General features: G+C 41.0%; 2 protein-coding genes across 7 annotated transcripts; both read right to left on the reverse strand.

Moving 5' to 3' along the window:
• Positions 1–3491: 3491 nt before the first annotated feature.
• LOC143887828 (protein BPS1, chloroplastic-like) lies at positions 3492–15444 on the reverse strand. 6 transcript variants are annotated; one of them, XM_077392025.1, is made up of 6 exons: positions 15287–15444; positions 6581–7512; positions 6328–6404; positions 6031–6176; positions 5881–5945; positions 3492–3994 (listed from the first exon to the last, which is right to left on the reverse strand). In XM_077392025.1, the coding sequence occupies exons 2-4, from the start codon at positions 7500–7502 to the stop codon at positions 6138–6140; spliced, it is 1038 nt and encodes a 345-aa protein (XP_077248140.1). In that variant the 5' UTR covers positions 7503–7512; positions 15287–15444; the 3' UTR covers positions 3492–3994; positions 5881–5945; positions 6031–6137. The 6 variants fall into 6 exon arrangements, with proteins under 6 accessions (XP_077248140.1, XP_077248142.1, XP_077248139.1 ...); XM_077392027.1 differs by having other exon boundaries at positions 5870–5945; XM_077392024.1 differs by having other exon boundaries at positions 5881–5952.
• Positions 10920–11351, reverse strand: LOC143888720 (uncharacterized). The gene has a single exon (XM_077393142.1). It carries the CDS (start codon positions 11349–11351, stop codon positions 10920–10922), a length of 432 nt encoding a protein of 143 aa, XP_077249257.1.
• Positions 15445–17809: the final 2365 nt, after the last annotated feature.

A 17809-nucleotide genomic window follows, 5' to 3' on the forward strand; every position in this document is an offset into this window, starting at 1 on the left:
TTATGGGAAGTGATATATGCGCCCCTTTTGATTACTTGGGACACCCAGGCCAGTGTACGTGGCAATCATCCCCATTGAATCCTTCTGACGTGAAGTACATCAGCCCCTCTGCGGTCATTGATACACTAGTGCTGGGTGTCCCGAGTAATCAAAAGGGGCAGATATATCACTTCCGTCCTGTTATTGTCTTCCTCTTTCTCCAGCTTCTTCGACTTCCACATTCACCGAACCAAATATAGGGTTTTTCTGATCCAAATCTTTTATTGCCTCAAATTGCTAGACATTCTACTTATCGTCTTCTTTCTTTAGTTTCTCTAGGTTTTCTTCTTCTTTTTTAGATCATGGCATCCTCTTCTACAACAAAGTCTTCCAAATCGAAATCCTAGAAGCCAAGGGAGTCATTGAGTCTTCTGTATCTGACCCTACTGATAGCTTGGGTAAGCTCAGGCCATTACAAGAAAGCGATTCAGCACTGTTTAACACAGGTTTTATCTATTATTCCATGTACAATCTCCCCCACTTTAGGGCCTCATTGCTAAGAGAGTCTCTCTCGAAATGTTTCAAGGAATCTTCCCACAGAATATAGAAGAGAAACTATTAATCCAAAATCGTTCGGATGACACTCTTAGTTGGATTGGAATTAGACCTATACGTTCTAGGCGGCCTCTTGCTGGTAAGTCTTGGAGGAGATGGGTCAGTAGTTTGACCAAAGAGAGAGGTAATTCTTGGAAAGATATTGGCATTTATGAGCCATCCAAGCTGTCTAGAATTCGCAACTCTATGAATAAATCTGTTGTGTACTTGTGTGCAGCCTTGCACTTTTGGTCTTCAACAACAAATTCTTTTCATTTCAAAGTTGGCCCAATGAGCCTACTCTTTTGGATGGAGCCGGTTTAGTTGGTCTTCCTCCTCATGGTGAGGAATTTTCTGCGGGATTTAACATTGTTGAAGACATATTACCTTAAGTTTAACAAACAATCCACTTGTTCCCGATTCTCTATCAGCAGTCGGTAGGTACCATCACAGATGAAGAATACATTGCTTTTCTTTTAACCTGTGTTTGTAAGAAATCTACTATGCACCAAGTCCGCTTGCAATGTTGTGGCACTCTTCTGAAGCAGGCAGTATAAGGACGCAGTTTCAGTCAGATGAAACAGAGTGAATTGAACTAGTCAGTGTCATTTAACTGGATTAATGTGACATGCCATGGAGAATTGGTCATGTTCCTATCAATATCGATTAGAGGATATTGAAAGCAAACTTTGCATGCATCCCAACGGATATGCACTAAAGTCCACTGCCAATGTTGTGGTGCTCTTATTGAGCAGGCAGTATAAGGAGCCAGTTTCAGTCGATGAAACAGAGTGAATTGAATTAGTCTGTATTATTTAACTGGATCAACGTGACGACGCCATGAAGAATTGGCTGTGTTTCTATCAATATCGATTAGAGTATATTGAAAGCCTCGGATACCAACAAGTGGAGTAAATGCTCGAAGTCCAATCTCCTGCTCGATGACTTGAAGCCCATCATGGAACGAGGCATTGAAATTATCACAATCCCGATCACTCAAAATCAAAGGCTTAGTCATCAAAGGAGCAAGCATGCACCATAGACTAATCTGCAAGACTTGCTCCCAAGACACACGGTGGTGTTGAGGCATAGTGGTGGTTCATCCTCAGTATCGATCCGTACTCGCAATGCAAATGGGAACCCAACCCAAGATGTACTGTCTTTGGCCTTAGTACCGGTCCCGATGTGTCTCACATACGACCAAAGCCCCCATACAACGCTTCATCGCACAACTAAGATTCCGGGCACAGCTTGCTGGGCCTAGGTGTTATCATTTCACAAGATGTCAACCCCTTATGGAACGGATGCAACAAATGTCTTGTGGTGACATACTTTTGACGATGCAATAAAAATGAGTACACTTAGGGCCCGTTTGGATACCTCAGATTTTGTATTTGGATTTGGAATTGAGTTTTGAATACAAAATGAATAGATCCGCCAGCTAATGTTGAGGGAGACAGAGAGGGAAGGGGGGTAATTCCTACTGGAGGGGAGAGGCTGAGGAGCAAAGAGGGTGAAGAAACGGCCAGATTTATGGATTTCCAATTACTTATTCCCACAGCATATTTGGAAATCTGATTTTTTTTCATTGTCAGTCGCTAATTTGGAAATCAAAGAATTTGATCCGGATCCAAATCACAACGCAAAAAGGGCTGCAAATGTGAGAATTCCAAATCAAAATCTTCTCGGCATCCAAACGGGCCCTTGGAATTCTCACATTTGCAGCCCTTTTTGAAAATTGACATTTGGATCCCCTTGAATTTCCAATTCACCGAGTGACAGTGAAAAAAATTAGATTTCCAAATAAGCTGAATTGGAGCTCCACAGATCTGGCAGTTTCCTTCACCCTCTTGGCTCCTCAACCTCTCCCTGCAGCAGGAACTACCCCCTTCCCTCTCTCATTCTCCCTCAACATGAGCTGGCAGATAGATTTATTCATTTTGTACTGAAAACTCAATTCCAAATCCAAATACAAAATCTGAGGGTATCCAAACAGGCCCTTAGTTAATTCCAACTATCTCTGTGACACCAGTATGTCAACTTCACAGGCATATTTCAAAGAAAAGTTGTTGCAGAGAAATGATATATTCACCCCTTCTCGCCCCTTCTTATTTTGTGGACACCTGTTTCTACACCATGTGACCTGCTAAAATCCCCTAACCATCATCTCTCGCTCTCACAATTATTTTCCTCTATCAGCATCCCCAAACCCCTTTCAAAGAAAACCAGTCTGGCATGTGGTTTTTTATTCTTTAGATGAATTATCACCCTCACCCACCTTAAAATGCATCACCTCTTCTTCTCTACCCTCCCCTGATCTTCCCCTCGCGGACCCATGTTTCCTTTTCTCGGTGAGGTTTTTTTGAAGGGTTTTGGTCTTGTAGAAATGAATTTTGGGGTGGTGGGTTTTTTTTATCGCTTGGTGGGTTTTCATTCCTGGTTTTGTAGGGTGAAATCAGGCGTAAAGGATTTGGATTTGGTTTTCTTAAGCTGGGAGATCCGATTTGGTGGAAGATGATTGAGGGAGCTTCGAAATGCAAAGACTGATGATTTTGCAGTATCTAAGACAATGCTGCTGTAACCAAAGACTCCCCTGCTTAGATCTAATTCTATCTTTCCCAGCTTCTTATCATCCAAACCAGAAGCTACATTACTCTCTAATGACGGATCAGCTTGCATTCATTGTTGGAAAATCATGCAGACTTTAACTAAGAAGCTGCTTCCGGATTTCGGTGCACGATAGCGGTGGAATAAGGGTTTTCATAAGAGTGTATTTTCATCATTTTAAGTACTCTTTAATTGTAACTAGCAACCAAATTTAGCCTGTTAAATGGGTGTCTGCGGAATAGAAAGGGGAGAATATATCAGCTCCCTAAATAAAATGGAGAAGATCAATCTTCTTGGATTCCAAAAGAGTAGACACAAGCACTCAAATTGCAGTGGTATTGAAGTTACGAACTGTAAATGCTGAATAAAACATCAAATGAATTTCAATACTCTACTTTTTTTCCTTTTACTCCTCTAATGAAGTCATTACTTAAACATGAAACTGCCTTTTCAATCACCCAGTTCTAGATTCCAATTCTAACACGCACAACGCCCAGTCTGTCAGAATTACCAATGGAGTCTCTTTTTAAATGTCATGACTCATATTATTAGCACAATCAACAATCCAATAGTTCCAACCTAACCAACTCTTAAACAAAGGGCTGGATTGAGTTATTTTAGATCATGATGCAAAAATGCTCCGATCCCCATAGAGACATTCATTAATTCTTGGAAGATCCAGCAAACGATCTCGATCACAGCATATATGAAGTTTTAGCTGGCCATGGCAAATTCAGAAATCTATGGTACCTCAATTCCCATTCTTCAATGTCACTTCCAGTTCTAGTTTCAAGTTGGTCCCCATTCCCGTCTCCTGAAAGAAAGGGAAAAAGACCCAACTTAGTTGTTCTTATAAAAAAGTTAAGAAAAAGGGATTTGCTAGCGTCCATCGCAGAAGGCAGTACGTGGATGGCCTGTTGCATCTGAGAGCAGCCACATCATGAATGAAGACAAAGTCTGCTGAAAAGTGAGCCAGCATGGCTGTTTCACATGCATAAGGCCATCCGCAAAATGCCTTCTGCGATGGAAGCTAGCAAATCTCTAATAAAAATAATAAAAGTTTACTCAAGTTTTTCTTTATTATTGATAGCACGTTTGCACCATTATCTTAATTGCATTGACCACTCCAGCATCATTATTTAATTAGTGTTCAAGATTTTTGGTTGTTTTCAGTTTCGGTTTCAAATTCAATTCACATTTCTATTTCAACATCTATTCCTACTTTAGTTTCAATTTCTATTTGAACTTTATTTTCAATTTTAATTCAATTTCCATTGCAATCTTCACTTCAATTCCCATTTCTAATTCACTTTCAAATCTTAACAACTTCAATTGCAGTTCCTATTCCAACTTCAATGCCAATTTCAGTTTCCCATTCAATTTCAATCTGAATTCCATATTCTAGGTTCAATTCTAGTGGCACAGTCACTATAATCTCCCAAATTCTATAATTGAATTCCAATAATGCAAATATCTATCCTTGAGCAAACTTTTTAGTTTCAGTTTCAATTCCTAGTTTGCAAAGATCTATCCTTATCTACACATTCTAGTTCCAAGTTCGAGTCCAATTCCAGCTTCAATTACTAGTTTCCAAAGATCTATCCTATCAGTGGATGACAAGAATATCACGGTTCCTTGAGAACTAACAATTAGAAAACTTCCCCTCGAATTAACAGGAAAATGTCGTACTGGAAGAACAATCTAATAATGCTTTAAAAAAAAAGAAGAAAAAATATCTAACAAACATGGAGCAATTCAATGATTTTCCTAGGATTAAAGTTGCTCACGGTAAAAGTGAGTTGATTAGCGAGTCAAAGGAAGTTTAAAAGGTGGTTGAAACATTCCTCCAATAATCCATGCCAGAAGGAATTTGGTTTTCAGCAAATTAAACAATCATAAAATTGACTGACAGATCTATCGCATTGAACCGAAAACATAACAGTAGAATGACCACTCAAATAAAAAGTAAGCACATTCATAGCCATTGCTTTTATTGAGAGAGAGAGAGAGATGGCGGTAATTTCTCAATGCTTTGGTTCCGTTCAGTCAACAATCCCTAGGTTTTTTTGTTTTTTTTTTTTTTGAAAATTTAATTTTGTGCTTAAATGTTTTATCATTGATCAATCCCTAGGTTTAGCCTCTGCGAATAGGGCTGAACTCTGGTGTGTAAAAGATTGAATCGCTGTCATCCATGATTTCGTGCCTACTTTACAATTTTAGCAGCTACCAAGGGAGTTTTCCAAACACACAATGTAAAGATCTGATTTCATGTCGTGGCTTTAGAAAATCAAGTGATAACCAAACCTTTAAGAGAAAAAGAAATGTAATGGACTTGAAGTTTTAGAATTCACATTTACCGGGTGAAGGAAATATAAAATCAAGTTGCTCTTACTCCAAAATTTCTGCTCTCTAAAGAAATCCTGAAACTCATGATTTTGTACTTGTATGATTTTAAAACCAATCATGTGAGTGCCCTAACACATAAAATCTAAATCTTTGTTTCTATTCTCACGGATTTAGAAAAGTAAGTGGATTCACAATTTTGGAATACACTGAGTAAAGGAATTCTAATGGCCTTGAAGTATCAGAGACATTCTACAAAGAAATGAGGGAAGAATTAGAAAAGCTTGAATTTGCAATATCTGACAGAAAAACTTGCAATTGTGGTGGATGAAAGAAAAAGCTTCACCAAAAGAATACCACTGCTGCCATGTGTAAGGAAGGAAACACTGGCATGTCTATATCTTTGGAACACCGAAATGATTCTGCAAGCTACAGATGCCAATCAGTCCAAATTCTTACACATGCAAATTAAAAGATGCAAAAAAGTAAAAAGAACTCCATTGTCACCTTAAAACTTGAGTAATTGATCTTGAAGGAGGCGGCATCGCCTGGCAGACGGCTAACCATTCCAGCAGAAACCTCACCACCTCATGTTAAAAGCACGAGGCACAAAGTTAACAAAAAACTTGGAAAGAGATTGCAAACCCCATCTCCTTCATCAGTGAAAAACAAAATAAGAGAAGGAAAACCACCCTGAGAGGTTAAAAGGATCATCACAGGAGGGAGCCAACAAATTGTATAACACACTTTTAAAATTTCAATAAATATATGCACAACACTGATACGTTTTAATACAATACACACCTTACAATCTCCAGAGGTTGTCTGGCATTGGGGCACAATCATTTCGAGAAACTCCCCAACACCCGCCAACCAGAAACCTGAAACAATTAAAGAGTACAATAATTTCACCTTCACTAGAACCATCAAACAACCAGCTCTTCTACATTATTCTCTTGCTTTAGGTTAGATAATCTAAGATTACAAAGCAAAGCATCACGCCCTGACAAAACAATCTGGAAGAAGCACTCCACTTGCTTTGAAAGAAGATCTAGACCTTGAGTAAACCCCTCTGCGCTTTCAGCCAAACTCAAAATAGACTTTTGCAAATTTTCTTCCCCGTCACAGCCGACACCATCACTTGTAGCATATAACTGCTCAACACATATATTGACTGCTTCCAACTCTTTCACTACTGTGACACTTCCATGCACAAACTGCCTCTTAATCTCTCCATTCACATAAAATTGCAAATCATTAAAGGCCTCAGACCACAAGAACTTCTCAGAAACATGCAAGTCCATCAGATGCTTATTGGAGCCGGAGAAGGCTGACATGAAGACACTACAGACAAATATAGTCTTGACCTCAACTCCGTACATGGCTTGCATCAGAACCCTTCCTTTTGCTGAATTCTTAACCTTTGCGAAATGACAAGTTCCAGTGAGGGCATGTAAGGCATCAGAAAAGCTATCAAGCTTCCGATTCCTTGACTTGATTTGCAGCATCCAATCATGAAGAGAAGAACGAGCTCGCACAAGATTTTCCAAGGATGGGAAATCTTTTGAGAAATCCAAAATGTGTAGGACACACTGCAGCAGGAGCTGGCCTTGATTGAGTTGGGAGAGCTCAGAACTAAAAGAAATGCAAATATCAAGCAACTTCACGCTGTTGTCCAAGTACATGTCAATCCATTTCTCATCCCAATCAGATACAGGGAACTGGAGATCGGTAATTAGAGATTTGATATCTTTATGGGTTTCACAGAGAGATTCCACTGCTAATCTCATCCATGATAAGCTAAGGACATCCATCTTATCCTTCGGCTTGAGCTTTCTAAGACTTTCTGCAAGGGTCTCCTCGAAGGAATTTAACAAGGCAAGAAGCTTCGGGGATAGATAAGACCCCTTGGGAAGGATCATCCGGAAGGGATTACCGAAAGGGAAGAAAGATCGGTGCCCATCATGGGGAAGACTCATTTTGATAGAACTGTTCAGAGACAAGAAATTTGCATTTAGCACAAAGAAAACTCCAAATTTAAACACAAAGAAAACAATTCCATTGATCATATCTCACATTTCATACACATTCATGCATATCAAATAAAAATAAATAAACACCATCAGCTGAAAATGGAAGAAGAAAATGACGAATGAAAGAGAGAGCGTCTTGGGTGCATTACAACAAACCAGTTATGGGTTTAGCCAAGCTAACTGATTCAAAGAAAAGTCAAGCGTAGAACAAGAGTTAACCGGTAAAAGATTGGGATTGGGCGATGATCTTATAGCGGGTTTTTTTTTTGAAAGATGGCTGCAATTTCATTCATAGAAAAAGGAGAGGACCGAGTTGGTCAACTCCAAGGAACAAGATATAGATACAATGATAGAAACAAAAATAGAGAAAAATTACAATAAGTCAAGGAGGAAGATAATCAAAGCACTCTAAAACTGTCCTAAAAACGCCTCCCCTGGCTAGAGAATCTGCTTCAGCATTGGCTGATCGCCGAACATGGCCAAACACAATAGAAGAGCCCTGAACCAGATCCTCAATCTCCTCGGAAAAAAGGCAAAAATTTCCAGGGAGGAGACGCCTCACCCGAAAGCCATCTAATTACATTTAAGGAATCTCCTTCCACTATAAATGTGTCAAAGCCTGACTATCCAGAAATTTAATCCCGCTATGAACGGCTCTGACCTCTGCTTCATTCGAGTCCGCTACTTCGATAGGTCCTGAGTAAGCCCAAAGAACTTCCCCCTTGTCATTTCTACATAGACCCCCAATTCCTGCTTCCCCAGGGTTACCAAGAGACGAGCCATTGAAGTTAAGCTTCATTAGCCCCTGTGAGGGAGGAATCCAAGACTGTATGATTTTCGCTTTGCTGACCCCTTCCTTACAGATGATTGCCCATCCTTCCCAAAGGTCAAAAGCTGAAACAAAACGAAACAAAGGGAGACTCCGAGCCCAAGATATAACAGCTGCTATCAGCTTTACATAAATCCAATAGGGAGACCTAGCCTCTCCTTCAAAGACTCGCGCATTACTTTCTTTCCACAAGAACCACCACGAAGCCAGAAGGCACATCTTCCAGAGAATCCTGCCTTTCTTTCTCCAAGGATTCCACTCCCAACTCCTAATGAAGTCGGCCATAGTTTTGGATGGAACCCAACAGACTCCAAAGCGAGTGAAAATGAGACCCCAAATGACTCGAGGTACCTTGCAATGAATGAAAAGGTGATCTATTGATTCGCCAGCAGATAAGCAAAGAGGACAATAATCTACCAACCACATTCCTCGCTTCCTCAAAAAGTCCATTGTCTGAATACGACCACTGCAAACTGACCACCCAAAGAAAGCAACTCGAGGCGGACAAAAGAACTTCCATACTGAGGAAGATAAAGGCTCCGCTATACTAAAAATCATGTGACAGTAAAAAGATTTAACTGAAAATAAGCCAGAAGGACTCCAACTCCAAACTCGTTTATCTGCGCCCGATTTCTTGATGTAGCAAGCTTCTAATAGAGAAAGGAATCCTTAAAGATAATTTAATTCTCTATCAAAAAAGGCTCTTCTAAACTTAGAAGACCAAACCACTTTCGCATTCACTCTTTCAAAGCAGTCCTTGACCCATGCCCCTTTCTGAGACGACACCATAAATAACTCAGAAAAAGCTCCTTGAGAGACACAGCCGAGCACCAAGGGTCCAGCCAAAACCGAATTCTGTCCCCCACATAGACCTTGAAACGAACGCCTTTCTGAAAAAGAACCTTCACCTTCAAAATGTCCCTCCACACCGAGACACCTTTAAATTTATAGTTATCAGCAGAGCACCAGTGACCATTCGAGAACCCATACTTACTTCCAATAACTCTAACCCACAAAGAAGACTGTTCTTCGCCAAACCTCCAGAGCCACTTTCCCAATAGAGCCTTGTTAAAACCTTGAACCCTCCTAAGACCCAATCCTCCATTTTTTATGGGGAGACAAACCTCACTCCATTTTACCAAGGAAATCCCTTTTGAAGAGCCCGATCCTCCCCACAAAAATCTTCTCTGGATTTGCTCAATTCTCTGAGCAACACTCACGGGACATTTAAAAATAGAGAGAAAATATATCGGAATATTTGATAAAACTGCCTTTATGAGTACCAACCTACCACCTTTGGATACCAAGCAACGCTTCCAGGTGTCCAATCTCCGCTCAATTCTTTGAATAATGGGGATACATAAATTTTTGTTTGGTCTTCTCACTCCCAGTGGAGGGCCAAGATAAGAGGCTGGTAGAGAATCGAAGGCACAACCCAGAATACCAGCAAAAGAGGAAGCGTCACACGCGGGAACGTTGATCGCATACAGCCTGGATTTCGCAAAATTAGATCTTTGACCCGAGACCATCTCGTAACATCTTAATATTGCTTTAAGATTTAGAATCTGGGAGACAACCGGAGGGCAAAACAGGAGAGTATCATCCGCGAATTGAAGAATCGATACTTCTACCCTATTATTGCCAATTAGAAACCCTTCAAAGAGACCCAGCACGCTTCCTTTTTTCATCAATCTGCAAAGGGATTCTGCTACAATCACAAAAAGAAAAGGAGACAAAGGGTACCCTTGCCTCAAACCTCTAGTCGATTTGAAGAAACCTTTGGCAGAGCCGTTGATCAGAACAGAGAACCAAGCAGACGCTAAACAATTTTGGATCCACCATCTCCAACGGCCACCAAAGCCCATTCGACCCATCAGATAATCTAGAGCTCCCCAATCCACTCTGTCATAGGCCTTCTCCATATCAAGCTTGCAGAGAATTCCTCCTTCCTTAGTCCTTCGGTAATAATCTATAGCTTCATTAGCTATCAAAGAGCAGTTAAGAATTTGTCTGTTACTTATGAAAGCGCTTTGACAGTCCGAAATAATTGATGGTAAAACCACTTTGAGACGATCCGCCAAAACTTTGGCAAGGACTTTGTATAAGCTACCCACCAAACTAATCGGACGAAAACCCAAAACTTTTGACGCCCCTTCGATCTTTGGAATTAGGGAAATAAAAGTAGCACCTGTTCCTTTGTCAAGAACTGCTCCCTCAAAAAATTCATGAAATTTTTTTAGTAAGTCCGATTTAACAGCTTCCCAACATAGTTGAAAAAAGGCCAAACAGAAACCATCTGGACCAGGAGCTTTATCTTTTGCTAAAGAGAACAATGCTTTCCTAATTTCCTCCTTAGAGAAAGGGGTTTCCAGCCTAGCCGATTCCTCCAAGCTTAAACTATCAAACGGTATCTCTTGAGGAATTGGACGAAGCCTCCCGTCGGCTAAGTACAACGACCTGTAAAAGTCAATAATTTCTGCAACAATCATCTTCTTGTCCGACACACATACCCCCTCCACCACTAAGGATTCAATTCAGTTTCTTCTCCTGCGGGCACTGGCCATGGCATGGAAGTAGGCTGTATTTTTATCGCCCTCAGACAACCACTTGACTCGGGATTTTTTACGCCAAGAAATTTCTTCGAGCAGCAGCAGCCCTTTATGCTCTTGGCTTAACCTTCCTCGATCCTCATAGTCTTCGTCCGACGCCAGACCACACTCTTCTAGGGCATTTAGCTCCAGCATTCTGTCCTCAAGGATCCGCTTCCTGCCGTGGTCAAGCTCTTTCTTCTCCTTAGCCCACTCTTTCAATTTTGACTTAAGGAATCGTAATTTTTTGCCAATGATTACATCAGCTGGACCTTCAAAGACGCAATCAGTCCACCAACTTGCTAGACGGCCCTCCATAAAGGAGTCTTCCAACCATGCTAACTCAAATCTAAAAGGAGCCGGACCCCACGACTCCATTTTAGGATTTAAGAGAATAGGGCAGTGATCAGAAACTGAATGAGCTAGGGCTTTCTGATGGACCTCCGGAATTATTGCCAACCATTCTCCCGAAAGTAAAAATCAGTCCAGCCTACTCTTGTTCGAACCTCTGGCCCAAGTGAAAGATGGACCGCCCAACGGTAGATCCACCAGCTCATTGATCGCGATGAAGTCAGAAAAATCTCTCATGCCAGAATTGACTCGCTGACACCCTAAACGATCCCCTATTTCTAAAATTTCATTGAAGTCTCCCCCAATGCACCAAGGGTAAGAGCAGAGATTTCTCATCTTTGCCAATTCTTCCCAAAAAAGGCTCTTCTCAGCTGATAATGTAGGACCGTAGACTCCAGAGAATAACCAAACAGAATTGTCATTCGACTTTCGGAAAGCTACTGACAGAGAATAAACTCCACGCCATACATCCTTAATGACCCATTTAACCTTGTCCCAAGCCACCAGAATGCCCCCCGAAGCTCCTTTAGAAGCTAAGAACGCAAAATCTCACTCATTTTTGAACCCCATGCTTCTCATGTCTATTCTACTAATATGCGCCAACTTTGTTTCCTGAAGGCACACAACTTCAGGTTTCCATATTTTAACGAATTCTTTAATTTGGATTCTTTTCTCCTGTAACTCCAAACCATTAATATTCCAGGATAAGATCTTCATTAACAACCTTAAACAGAAGAAATATTCCCCGTCCTGGCACCGAAAGCTCTTCCTTTTTTCTTAGACTTAGGGCCTTTACTTTGCAACCCTGAGTCATAATTGATATTAGATTTTAATCTTACCAGCTCTCTTTCCTTCCTTTTCAAATTTGCTTCAGAAAGGGTATTTGAACTTATAACACCCCCAACCTCCCTGAGTTCGGCCTCCTTGATACTAGATCTGTATTCCTCTTCAGGACCCATAAAAATTAAGCCCAGGTGAGCACTAATTTGCAAAGTATGATCCACCATCAAATCAACCACATCCTGATGAGAACCAGACCCAAAATCATTCTCCGATAAAACAGGAGAAAGCACTGAAACGAAAGGCAGTAACAAAGGCACCGCCTTGCTACACCATCTCAGAGACGAGAGATGAGAGAAATTTCCAAGCGATACCCTTACGAGCAGACGAAGAGGATGCTCCCTAGCACCACCAGAGAAACAATTCACCAGCCCTCCAAAACCACTAAAATCAATCATCACCTTTTTGTAACCCAAAAAGCAAAGAAGGAACGAACTGCCAACAGGAGAAATAGAATTTGGATTCCTAAGCTTGCAACGATTCTCCACCAGACTACTCCCCCTCAGGCCTTCCTCATCAAGCTCCTCCTCTATCTAGAAGTTCAGACTGTTTCGTGAACCACCCACTAGAATTAAGTCATGAAAACACCTCTAAGCTATGGAACCCGACAAGGAAGAAGAAGGAGAAGCATATGAAAAAACCTCCCCATATACGGGTGACTGGAAATGATCTGCTGGATAGTCATAGGTTTCATCCCAGGGACTATCGAGAATAAGAGGTTGGGATAGGTTCGAGCCTTTTGCTAAGGTAAAAGGATAGAGAAAATTAGGCCCATTTGCGCACGCCGGTTGACACCGAACAGAAGGCCCATAAAAAATGAGAGGATAAACAGAGGCCCAAGACTCCTCTTGACTTTTAGGGCCCACAGGTAAAGAAACTAGAGGGCCTGTTGTTGAAAAAGCTTCTGGTCCAGAAAAATCTAAAGGGCCCACTTCTGACACCTCGAACAACGAGACTCGAGATGCGTCTCGATTAGAGGGAGGAGATAATGCTGAAATAATATCATTGAAACTGTTGACCAGAAAAGAGGACTCTTCCCCTGATAAGACGTCCCTGACAGGACCACACAGACTCCTCCATCTGTAGCCTTCTGGGGAACCGGATTTTTGAAATTCAAAATTTCCGCCAGCTGTTGCAACGCTATCCTGTGCCCCATGAAGCGCACAATAGTCTGTATTCGAAAAAACCTCCGGATCCGCCTCCCCTTCTTCCCTAACATTAATCTCCGGCTCAACCGCCGAGGGAGAATCTTCTTTAGTGGCATTGAATACTTCCTTATCTACATTAATGGGATTTTCATCTACTTCATCTTCAAAAATCCCTTCATTATCGGAATTAAAAGAGACCCGCCTCTCGTCATTCCTGTCCAACCGATCAACCACAGAAGTTGCAGAGATTTTTACTGTATGCTCTTCTTCTTCATCTCTTTCTCTTGAAGCTAGAATCCATCTAAGAGCTCCATCAATAGAGCTTTGTATGGATAGCTCTCTACCAGGAATGCCTTCTGACAAAATCAGCAACCGTCCCTCTTCATAACCGTACCCCGCGAAGCAAGACGAGTCAACATCCACCACCTTACCTATTTTTCCCCCTATTCGACGAAAATTGTCTGCGCACCAGGCTTCAGGCGGTACTCCTTCTATCTTCCACCAGTATGGATTCCCAGCCTTAGGAAATTTTGAATCCCACAATTTCAGATCCTCAAGAGGAGAGTTATTTGCAAGGTACCAATCCCTAATTAATTGAGATCTGTTAGCGCCCGCGGGAATCGAGATTTGAATTTCTAGATTTGCAATTTTATAAACCACTACCTCTACCTCAAGATTACTGTTTCGAGAGAGCCAGGCCTCCATCACCTCTAAATCACCATCCCATCCCTCCCTCATCTTCCCCCAAAAGCCTAGATCTGCATTGCTAATAGACTTCAAAGGAACCACTTCGAGACTAAAAGCTATACCTTCCGAAGTAGCAGGAAGTAATTTTTCCACTCTAGATTTCCCTTCTTCAGGCTCTTTTGGAATAGAGACAGGCATCCTTCTCACCGCCCGTCTCGCCATCACTTCTTATAGCACTCGGAAATTGAAATCCAAAGTAGACCAAAACTTGTTACATTTCCAGCATCTGACTCTCTTTCTGAAATTTCTGAAAGCACATTTGCAACACCTCCAATCTCCCAGGTCCCTATCCTTTCTTCCTTTGGATACACTTTCGACTCTTCTCCCAAATTTGCTTTTTACAGGAAACCATTCCGCCCCCTCATCTTTGTGGGACCGATTTCCCAACAAAGAATCAGATACAGGGCCAAGCAGTATCGTATTGGCTCCAGAAGCTATAGAGATCCCTTCTGCTGTAATACTCTTCCGATCCCCAAGAGGAGTCAAATTTGCCCCATTGGCCCATCTAGGACGAGCACCCACTGCTCCTTTTGCAACAACGGAGGCCCACAGAGGGGCTCTATTGGCTCCACTCATAGGGAACAAACTGCACTAAAGCCGCCTCTTTTCAGAAAAATGTGCCGGCCACTAGACAGGTTTAATCCTCAAGACTCCGATTCCGATACCCACGAAGACACTGAAATGGAAAATGACACCGAACCGGAGGAGACAGAAGTGGAAGACGCAGAAGATACAGAAGAGGGAAATGGTACGATTATGGTTAATTTGGAATGATATCATCATAAATTGGAGGTCCCTCTAAATAAAAATTGAACAGGGTTGGTTCAAGTTATCTTTTTTCGTGTCCTAAAGTTTCGAAAGTTAGATATTCTCAAATTCTCCCAATAGTAATCGTATTATAAATCCTGTCTGAATGGACTAAATTTCTAACCATCTATCATACAAAAAACAAAACAAGAGGATAGGGTTTTATTCTCATAAAAATTATCATAGAAATCCAAGATCTACTAAACTATAGAGAACAGATCTCAACCAAATCACACCGATTGCAAACATAAAACAAAGATTACATGATAAAATTAAAACTAAAAAAACAGATCGAGATCGAACCCTAATCTTAGGTGGAAACCCTAATTCATTCAAGAGGGTTTTTTATTCATTTTTTTAGGGATTCAATAACGTAAATGAGAGGACAAATAGAGAAGATTAGCACAGAGATTCTCGTACCTGAATCGAACGGTAGAACCTGATTGAAGAAATAGAAGACGCGGAAACGTACTTTTCTTTTCTTTCACCCAAACCCTAATCCTTGTAGATGAAGAAGCTATGATGAACTACCGTTGAACGCGTCTTTACCATACACAGATGCCAATACGAACATGACAGGTGGAATGACCAAAATGTCCTTGAGAATATTAGAATATTATTTTTAAATTTAGGGGCAATCAGGGTAACAAATATAAAAAAAGTCAAAGAAATGGTCCACTACATAGAAAAGTTGCTTCTAGAGAAATGTGAAAGCATCCTGTATCACATTACACATCGGAATTGAATAATCGGTGTTTGATTTTATCCCTACGATTCTTGCGTTTGGGTGATTTTACTCGGTGCAAAGGGAATGCCTAGCCAGAATTTTAGGTGGAATCTTGGGTGGATTTTGATACCGCCCTAGGTAGGTGGTATTCTGATTCCCAACACAAAATAACTCGATTTGGTTGATAAAATTAGGGAGAAAAAATCTCCATGATTTAATGAAGAAAATCTCTCTCTCTAGCAAATGCTAAGTGAAACCCTAAACCTGCTATTTTTTCTTAAAATGCTTCGTAATAACGATTCTTCATTATAATGGGTAACCAAACACAAGAATTGGAATCCAAATTCCCTTTATATTGGGAAATGGAATCGGAATGGAATTTGATTTCCATATCCATTCTTGATTCTTGGTATCCAAACGCACCCATAGGGATGAGAAATAAAAAATAAGGATAGTGCTAAGAAAACAATGTCACCCCATATGATGTGCATGTGATCGGATCCGTTGATTCGTCCATCAATGGTTGACATATCATTGTATGGAGTGATTGAGACGTGCCACCCTCCCTCAAGAGGATCATTGGAAGAGTTTTCTCAAAAAAAATTTCTTTCTTCAATTCGTGGGGCCCAGGGGGCAGCCGATTTGACCATCAGATCTCCCCCAAAATTTTCGACAATCAGGGCCATATTGTCTGATTGCCAATACTGATCGTCAATCACCAAATCAACCCAAAATCTGGTATTTGTGGAGAACAGCACCAGAAATCAAATCAAACCAAAAATTTTGATTTCCACATCCTTTGCCGAGGCTCTCATAGCTTATCTAAGCTTACTATGCAGTGATTAGGGCTGCAACTCGGGTCGGGCGGGTCGGGTTTTGGAGAACCCAACCCTACCCGAGAAATATCTCGGGTCGGGTCGGGTCGGGTCGAGTTGGGTTTTTTTTTCGGAAAACTCACGATTTCCAAACCCGGCCCTACCCATGATAAATCTCGGGTCGGGTTTTTCAACGTTGACGCAATTTTTTAAGGAAAATTCTTGTTTGGCAAGGCAACTCAACTCATAGAAGTAGAAATTACACTCACAGTTCACTTGAATCAAACAATGATGTAATTACACTCAAATTATACTTGAATCAAACAATGTTGTAATTACAATCAAACACTTGAATCAACTCAACTCATAGAAGCAGAAATTACACTCACATACAATAACAGTGGGTGAGTGGGTTTTCACTTTTAACTTTTAACTAACAATAGAAAAAAATGTACATACTATAACTTATGTAACTCGGGTCGGGTCGGGTCGGGTTGGGCCCCTTCAAACCCGGATCGACCCGAGATTCATGCGGGCTTTTGAATGCTCAACCCGGCTCGACCCGAAACCCATGAAACCTGAACCCAACCCAGGCTATTTTCGGGTCGGGTCGATGCAGGTCGGGTAAAACCCGGCTCTAGTTGCAGCCCTAGCAGTGATCGTTTCACCTCTGTCGCGCCTAAGTGCATAGCCCGGACCTCAGGTCGGGTAAAACCCGGACCTCCACGTTTTCTTGGATTACTGAGATTTAAAAATGAGTTTTCAGTGAGATTAATCTCAGCACTTAATAAAGTCTTAAGGTTGATTTCTAGGGGATGCACTTGGTAGCAACAGAGGCAAAACAACCTCATGCATCATTGAAGCTTTAAAATAGATCTTGGACCATTATGGATAAAAAAAATTATGAGATAAGCATTGCCTAAATTGGGTTTTTGTAGATTAGGAAATAATTTCAACGCTCCCATGTTTTGATAAATATGCGGTCCCATGTTTGTCCTATAGTGTTTAAAGGGCTTTAAGAGCTTTTTGAGAACAGTAATACTCGTCTGACAGCCCTATAAATACTACATGACAAACATGGGAGCACATGTTTATCAAAAAATTGGAGCGCTGAAATCATTTCCCTATTGATGAGATAAGCATGGTGTAAATACCCAATTTTGCCTTCCCTTTAAAATTCGTCCCCTCTTGTGAACTAAGGGTATTTTTGTCATCAAGAGTTAAATTAGAATTAGGGCTTCTTTAGAAAAGTCTATAAATAGTCTCTTAAGGAGAATTGTACATCCATTAAGAAACTCTAAACTGTTTATTCTAGCCCTAAGAGGAGATTTGCGTGGAGAAGGAGAAGAAGAGCGCGATTTGAAAAGACAGATCATTGATTGAGATAAGACTTATGATCTT

Source organism: Tasmannia lanceolata, unplaced genomic scaffold (assembly GCF_043159265.1).
Source record: "Tasmannia lanceolata isolate RefF3 unplaced genomic scaffold, GAP_Taslan_0.1 ptg000012l, whole genome shotgun sequence".
Taxonomy (NCBI): domain Eukaryota; kingdom Viridiplantae; phylum Streptophyta; class Magnoliopsida; order Canellales; family Winteraceae; genus Tasmannia; species Tasmannia lanceolata.

What these genes read in the sequence shown, in the direction of transcription:
- LOC143888720 (XM_077393142.1), bottom strand. Translation starts at nt 11,351, where the DNA reads ATGGAGTCGTGGGGTCCGGCTCCTTTTAGATTTGAGTTAGCATGGTTG.
- LOC143887828 (XM_077392023.1), bottom strand. Translation starts at nt 7,502, where the DNA reads ATGAGTCTTCCCCATGATGGGCACCGATCTTTCTTCCCTTTCGGTAAT.